Here is an 8,296-nt window from a genome sequence, read left to right as displayed (position 1 = left end):
CTTTAGAGACGGCCGCATTCACGTTAAATAGGGCACCATCAAAATCCGTTGAGACGACGCCTTATGAACTGTGGTTTGGCAAGAAACCAAAGTTGTCGTTTCTTAAAGTTTGGGGCTGCGATGCTTATGTGAAGAAACTTCAACCAGATAAGCTCGAACCCAAATCGGAGAAATGTGTCTTCATAGGATACCCAAAGGAAACTGTTGGGTACACCTTCTATCACAGATCCGAAGGCAAAACATTCGTTGCTAAGAATGGATCCTTTCTAGAGAAAGAGTTTCTCTCGAAATAAGTGAGTGGGAGGAAAGTAGAACTTGATGAGATAACTGTATCTACTCCCTTATTGGAAGGTAGTTCATCACGAGAACCGGTTCCCGTGACAACTACACCAATTAGTGAGGAAGCTAATGATATTGATCATGAAACTTCAGATCAAGTTTCTGCTGAACCTCGTAGGTCTACCAGAGTAAGATCCGCACCAGAGTGGTACGGTAATCCTATTCTGGAAGTCATGTTACTTGACCATGATGAACCTAAGAACTATGAGGAAGCGATGATGAGCCCAAATTCCGCAAAATGGCTAGAGGCCATGAAATCTGAGATGGGATCCATGTATGAAAACAAAGCATGGAATTTGGTTGACTTGCCCGATGATCGGCAAGCCATTGAGAATAAATGGATCTTTAAGAAGAAGACTGACGCTGATGGTAATGTTACTGTCTATAAAGCTCGACTTGTTGCGAAAGGTTTTCGACAAGTTCAAGGGGTTGACTACGATGAGACTTTCTCACCCATAGCGATGCTTAAGTCTGTCCGAATCATGTTGGCTATTGCTGCATTTCATGATTATGAAATTTGGCAAATGGATGTCAAGACTGCATTCTTGAATGGATTTCTAGAAGAAGAGTTGTATATGATGCAGCCGGAAGGTTTTGTTGATCCAAAAGGTGCTGACAAAGTGTGCAAGCTCCAGCGTTCCATTTATGAACTGGTGCAAGCATCTCGGAGTTGGAATAAACGTTTTGATAGTGTGATCAAAGCATATGGTTTTATACAGACCTTTGGAGAAGCCTGTATTTACAAGAAAGTGAGTGGGAGCTCTGTAGCATTTCTAGTTTTATATGTTGCTGACATATTATTAATTGGAAATGATATAGAATTTCTGGATAGCATAAAGGGATACTTGAATAAAAGTTTTTCGATGAAAGACCTCGATGAAGCTGCTTACATATTAGGCATCAAGATCTATAGAGATAGATCAAGATGCTTAATAGGACTTTCACAAAGCACATACCTTGACAAAATTTTGAAAAAGTTCAAAATGGATTAGGCAAAGAAAGGATTCTTGCCTGTGCTACAAGGTGTGAAGTTGAGTCGAACTCAATGCCCAACCATAGCAGAAGATAGAGAGAAAATGAAAAATGTTCCCTATGCTTCAGCCATAGGCTCTATCATGTATGCAATGCTGTGTACCAGACCTGACGTATGCTTAGCAATAAGTTTGGCAGGAAGGTACCAAAGTAATCCAGGAGTGGATCACTGGACAGCGGTCAAGAACATCCTGAAATACCTGAAAAGGACTAAGGATATGTTTCTCGTATATGGAGGTGACAAAGAGCTAGTCGTAAATGGTTACGTCGATGCAAGCTTTGACACTGATCCGGACGATTCTAAATCGCAAACCGGATACGTGTTTATATTAAATGGTGGAGCTGTAAGTTGATGCAGTTCTAAACAAAGCGTCGTGGCGGGATCTACATGTGAAGCGGAGTACATAGCTGCTTCTGAAGCAGCAAATGAAGGAGTCTGGATGAAGGAGTTCATTTCCGATCTAGGTGTCATACCTAGTGCATCGGGACCAATGAAGATCTTCTGTGACAATACTGGTGCAATTGCCTTGGCAAAGGAATCCAGATTTCACAAGAGGACCAAGCACATCAAGAGACGCTTCAATTCCATTCGGGACCAAGTCCAAGTGGGAGACATAGAGATTTGCAAGATACATACGGATCTGAATGTTGCAGACCCGTTGACTAAGCCTCTCTCACGAGCAAAACATGATCAGCACCAAGACTCCATGGGTGTTAGAATCATTACTATGTAATCTAGATTATTGACTCTAGTGCAAGTGGGAGACTGAAGGAAATATGCCCTAGAGGCAATAATAAAGTTATTATTTATTTCCTCATATCATGATAAATGTTTATTATTCATGCTAGAATTGTATTAACCGGAAACATGATACATGTGTGAATACATAGACAAAACTATAGTCACTAGTATGCCTCTACTTGACTAGCTCATTAATCAAAGATGGTTATGTTTCCTGACCATAGACATGTGTTGTCATTTGATTAGTGGGATCACATCATTAGAAGAATGATGTGATTGACATGACCCATTCTGTTAGCCTAGCACTTGATCGTTTAGTATACTGCTATTGCTTTCTTCATGACTTATACAAAGTTCCTGCAACTATGAGATTGTGCAACTCCCGTTTACCGGAAGAACACTTTGTGTGCTACCAAACATCACAACGTAACTGGGTGATTATAAAGGTGCTCTACAGGTGTTTCCGAAGGTACATGTTGGGTTGGCATAATTCGAGATTAGGATTTGTCACTCGATTGTCGGAGAGGTATCTCTGGGCCCTCTCGGTAATACTCATCACCTAAGCCTTGCAAGCATGTAACTAATGAGTTAGTTATGAGATGATGTATTACGGAACGAGTAAAGAGACTTGCCGGTAACGAGATTGAACTAGGTATTGGATACCGACGATCAAATCTCGGGCAAGTAACATACCGATGACAAAGGGAACAAAGTATGTTGTTATGCGGTTTGACCGATAAAGATCTTCATAGAATATGTAGGAACCAATATGGGCATCCAGGTCCCGCTATTGGTTATTGACCGAGAATGGTTTTAGGTCATGTCTACATAGTTCTCGAACCCGTAGGGTCCGCACGCTTAACGTTTCGATGACAGTTTTATTATGAGTTTATAAGTTTTGATGTACCGAAGTTTTTTCGGAGTCCCGGATGTGATCACGGACATGACGAGGAGTCTCGGAATGGTCGAGACATAAAGATTGATATATTGGACGACTATATTCGGACACCGGAAAGGTTCCGGGAGTTTTCGGAGAAAACCGGAGTACCGGAGGGTTACCGAAACCCCCCCGGGAAGTAATGGGCCTTGATGGGCCCTATTGGAGAAAGAGAGGGGCCGGCCAGGGCAAGTGGCGCGCCCCCTCCCCTTGAGTCCGAATAGGACAAGAAAGGGGGGGGGGGCGCCCCCCTTGCCTTCCCCCTCTCCTACTCCTTCCTTCCCCCTCCTTCTTGGATTAGGAAAAGGAGGGGGGAAACCTACTTGGAGTAGGTTTCCCCCTCCTAGGGCGCGCCTCCCCTTAGGCCGGCCCCCTCCTCCCTCCCTCCTTTATATACGGGGGCGGGGGGCACCCCATAGACACACAAGTTGATCTACGGATCGTTCCTTAGCTGTGTGCGGTGCCCCCTTCCACCATATTCCACCTCGGTCATATCGTCGCGAAGCTTAGGCGAAGCCCTGCGCCGGTAGAACATCAAGATCGTCACCACGCCGTCGTGCTGACGTAACTCTCCCTCGACACTCGGCTGGATCGGAGTTCGAGGGACGTCATCGAGCTGAACGTGTGCTGAACTCGGAGGCTCCGTACGTTCGGTGCTTGGATCGGTCGGATCGTGAAGACGTACGACTACATCAACCGCGTTGTGCTAACGCTTCCGCTTACGGTCTACGAGGGTACGTGGACGAACACTCTCCCCTCTCGTTGCTATATCATCACCATGATCTTGCGTGTGCGTAGGAAATTTTTTGAAATTACTACGTTCCCCAACAGTAAGAGGTGGCTCAAGGAGGGTCGTAGACCATCGAAGACGCACACAAGAGATTCCATGCTGTCAAAAGGAAGAGGGAAGAGAATCCTTTGCAGCAGGTGATAGAAGATGACGTGGCCAAAGCATCAAAGCCACCACTTGAGGAAGAAGGCGTCTGGGTGGGGCGGAGCAATACTGGAGCCATAACACGCAAGAACTTCATGACAAAGCTAGCGAGAGAAGGATCATCCAACGAGGAGGTGTTTGCATGCTCTCCTGTTCCTAGTCGAGAGGAGACAACTATTAGCGTGAGGCTTGACGCTCGAGTTCTTTCTGTGATCCAACATTGATCCGTGACACAATTATTTTAAATGTTGCGGACTTAAAAACATAGACGAATGTTTGAGGATAAGTCTGAACTAGTTCATACATAAATATTGGTCTATTTTAAGGACCTGCGTTGAAGATGCCCTGAATGACCCTTGAAAAAAATGCCCTCAACGGCGCTAGCGGGCAAACGTTCCTTCTAATTTCTAAACGCGCATGTTGTGGATTTGGGTGCTGCTCCAGCCTCGAGAGACCAAAGTCGGAGTAGGCGCTAGATAGAAGACCTGCACGAACTCATACCGTCTACGCAATCTTCTGAAGAAAGAAAAAAAACGAAACGTCGGCGCAACGGACAACCGACTTCGACTCGGAGACAGCAATCATGCTGTAATTTCAAGACGAACTTCTTAAAATCGAGCAGGAGCAATCGCCGAATCACGCCCGCTGTCTCAGTCCGACCACTCTCCGTTCCTCGATTTCGCAAGGTGAGCTTTTCGTTCCCCTTCACCTTCACCTTCACCTCACTTCTTGATCCCCAATCTGGTGAGATCACGCGCGCGGTAGTTCCCCTCCCCTCCGTTGTCTCGATTTCCCCCCTGATCCGCCGCCCCTCCCGTCGCTTTCCTTCGGTCGATTTGTGTTCGATCGCTTCCATCGAGCGAATCATCGCCTTGGTTTTTGCGATTTCTGGATTTGGGTGCTGCTCCAGCCTCCAGAGACCAAATTGTTGGCCCCTTACTTTTTTTATCCTGTTGTTTCTGGAGAGTAAAGTCGATTGGGTTGCTATGCCGTATGTGATGATTCGCTTTCATGGCAGGTCAACATGCGCACGATGGGTTTGGGATTGGGAGCGCCGTTCTTCTTCCTCTTCCTCCTCTTGCTGGCCGCCGGCTCTGGAGCTATGCCGCAGGACAAGAGGGTTCGCAAGAATTACGGTAAGTCTCTCAATGGAAGATATACCCGGTGCTTCCTCCTCTTACAGCACTTCCTCGCTAGTCGCTACTGTAGCCAAGAACAAACGTATAAGTATAACCTAAATGCTACTCAAATTTTCAGAAAACAATTGACATGCTTGACACAAAATTCTCAAGACCGAATTCGATTCACAGCTGGACAAACCTAAAGGACTAATCATACTGTGAAGTAGTTCAAAATTGAGGTGAATAATACATGTTTTGCGCTATTGAGTTTGTATTTAGAGTCTGGTTGTTTTTCTTTATCTATTTATCGAGTTTTGGAATGAAATTTCAGGGCATTGTAGATGCATCTTAATTTCTTATGCCAATCTTTTGATGAAAAAAATACAGATCTTTTTGGGACCTCTAGATGTAGTTTTAAGAGGAGAAAGAACTGGATATTTTCTCTCTCTTGACGGCCTTCCTGTGCTGCTAAATCTTATTCAAGTTAATAAAAAGGGCAGCCCGGTGCATGTAGCTCCCGCTTGCGCAGGGTCGGGGAAGGGTCCGACCACTTTGGGTCTATAGTACGCAGCCTTTCCCTACATTTCTGTAAGAGGCTGTTTCCAGGACTTGAACCCGTGACCTCATGGTCACAAGGCAGCAGCTTTACCCCTGCGCCAAGGCTCCCCTTCATCTTATTCAAGTTAATCTTCATATAAAATTAGTACCTCCAATATGCAAATTGGAGAACAAATTCTAGCTTTTCTGCAGTGAAAATATCGTCTTTTGATGTATATCTTGGTCCAGCTATAGTATATACATAAGATCATATGTGCAGCTGATGAGGGTATGTATTTGGTTTCAATTGGAACTGAAATTGAAGTTTACGATGTCATTGTTCCTAGCTTCTTGTGCTAGTTACTTGGGCGCCGAATATTTTGTCACACTGTCCATCTGCTGGCATCAAGCCAGTTAGATTGTGTCAACATGACCTGAATAGCATTTTATTTTTCTCTCTGAATAGCGCGTGGCTGTATAAGATGGATAACCATTTTTTGACATATTATATTTTGGATAACCAACTTCATTGTTTTCACACCATTAACTTCTGGAATATGGAACATGTGTTTTACTGTATTATATGCTTTATATACGACGTTAGTTTATGTCCCTAGTTCAAGGCCTAGCTGGGGAATTTACATGAACAAAGATACAACCGTAGAGCCCATAGGTAGTTCTGGAAAAATTTAAGCTCTGGAAAATACTCTTACTTGTGGTTGCCATTGTTCTTAATTGGTGATACTATCTGCATTATTTGGTCTCAGGTCTTCTCCTTCTGGATACCATTGAGTTCCACCCAAATGACAAGGAGGAAATTACCTCTAGCAAAATTCCTGTCTCGGTTGAGAGTGGTAACCCAGTATGCTCAACTTGTGAGAACTTGACAAATAAAGCTGTCAGTTATCTTAGTGAGAAACAGACACAAGATGAGATCATGGAGATCCTTCATGGTGCGTGTTCTCAGACATTCTCCTTAGAACAGAAGGTACACCCCTTTTATATTGCTTCACCAAATCCTACATGCTCAAAAGATACTCTTTGAACAGCAGTAGTGTATGACTTTTTGTTTCCATGAACACTTTCTATCTCTGCAGTGTCTTGAGATGGTGGACTCCTATGCAACTCTTCTCTTTGCCAAGATCACTGAAATCAAGCCAGACGAGTTCTGCAAACAGTATGGCCTCTGCAGGGAAGTATCGTTTCTGTCTGTTGAGAAAAGTGAAAGCACTTGTGCATTTTGCCACCACCTCGTCGATGAAGTTCTCTCGAAAATGAAAGACCCTGACGCGCAGGTAAGTACTCTGCTTCATTGACATAATAGGGAGTCCTGACCTTATCCTTTCCGTCTCTTAACATTTGCCTTGTGATATCTGTAGTTTGAGATACTTCAACTTCTCATCAAGGAGTGCAACAAGGTTAAAGGTCATGTGCAGGAGGTAAGCTTTTTTTCACTTATATATATGGTCTATGACTCCCTAGATTTTCTCTACGCTATCATGCAATATATCGGATTATGTGCATCAAGGAGCCATTGTCTGCTCCTTGGTCCAATGCACAATAGTGTGCAATAATGACATGGTTTGTTGCCCTCTGTTGGCAGTGCAAGAGAATGGTTCTGGAATACACCCCCCTCATCCTGGTCAACGGCGAGAGGTTCCTCGAGAAGAAGGATGTATGCACTCTTATGCAAGCCTGCGACGCCAGCAAAACGAGGGCCGGCGGATCGTTCTTCGATGGGGAACTGCGGAGCGATGCTTGATGACAGAAACACACATCACTTGTAGGAATGGTGGAAACAGGGTGATGAGGTGATTGTTGTACATATAAGTTAGCTCTGTTCTTTGGAACGTCCTTATACTAGTACTGTATTAGGGAGAGGTATGAAGAGATCGCGCAACACTCTGTCAAGTTATTGTGTATGAGTTCGTGCTACTACTACTATTTATAAAAACCAACGAAGGTCATACCTTTTTTTTTTTGACAACCAATACCACCTTCTGTTGATTGAATTTTAATTTACATCCAGAGGTCTGAAAGAAGTTAGATATGGTAAGTTACGGATGCTCTCCTTGCAAAGATCGGCTGCTAGCGGTGAAATTTTTTAACAGAAAGATTTGCAGCATTTTTCATCCGAACCTTGGACGACAGGATTGGCCGTATCTTCCACATTTGCCATGTGAGATAAATCTTTAAAATTGCTAGTAAGTAGACTGGGTACTTATTTGCACGATCTAGCATGTTGCGAGAGGCCGGTTGTCACGCTTGGACGGGAATTCTTCGTATGGACATCGAAATCGTCTTGGGTAGGGTGTATTTAGTTCGAGGGACAAGCGGTTGGTTATGGGCATCCCCATGAACCAAACAGATGCTAGCCATACGATAAACGGAAGGGATAACCTAGCAACCAAACACACTCTTAAGTGGCACATTTGAGGTGATAGGTTGGTCTATCAGAAATATGGATATCCCTGCCTCAAAGAAATGATAACCCAACAACCAAACACACGTAGTAAGTGAAACATTTGAGGTGACATGTTGACGGCAGCTGAAATCTCTACTTGGATCGGTAGAGAAGCGTTTCAAAACTTTCATGATAATGGAAAAGGGGAATGTCAACTAGATACAGAACAGAAAAAATGGCAATGGTGAGG

The 8,296-nt window shown here is 44.1% G+C and overlaps 1 protein-coding gene across 1 annotated transcript; it reads left to right on the top strand.

The window, feature by feature from the left end:
• Positions 1–4,380: 4,380 nt before the first annotated feature.
• On the top strand, positions 4,381–7,633 carry LOC119308483 (prosaposin-like). Its single transcript, XM_037584613.1, has 6 exons — positions 4,381–4,670; positions 5,003–5,120; positions 6,410–6,630; positions 6,740–6,937; positions 7,022–7,081; positions 7,246–7,633. The coding sequence occupies exons 2-6, from the start codon at positions 5,009–5,011 to the stop codon at positions 7,402–7,404; spliced, it is 750 nt and encodes a 249-aa protein (XP_037440510.1). The 5' UTR covers positions 4,381–4,670; positions 5,003–5,008; the 3' UTR covers positions 7,405–7,633.
• The last annotated feature ends 663 nt before the right edge of the window (positions 7,634–8,296 follow it).

This window comes from Triticum dicoccoides, chromosome 5B (genome assembly GCF_002162155.2).
Source record: "Triticum dicoccoides isolate Atlit2015 ecotype Zavitan chromosome 5B, WEW_v2.0, whole genome shotgun sequence".
Lineage (NCBI taxonomy): Eukaryota > Viridiplantae > Streptophyta > Magnoliopsida > Poales > Poaceae > Triticum > Triticum dicoccoides.
The sequence above is the reverse complement of the archived record's forward strand: the minus strand, read 5'-3'. Positions and strand labels throughout refer to the sequence as shown.

Coding starts and splice junctions, on each gene's coding strand:
- LOC119308483 (XM_037584613.1), top strand. CDS start 5,009: ATGCGCACGATGGGTTTGGGATTGGGAGCGCCGTTCTTCTTCCTCTTC. Junction 5,121..6,409: donor GAGGGTTCGCAAGAATTACG/GTAAGTCTCTCA, acceptor ATTTGGTCTCAG/GTCTTCTCCTTCTGGATACC. Junction 6,631..6,739: donor CATTCTCCTTAGAACAGAAG/GTACACCCCTTT, acceptor CTATCTCTGCAG/TGTCTTGAGATGGTGGACTC.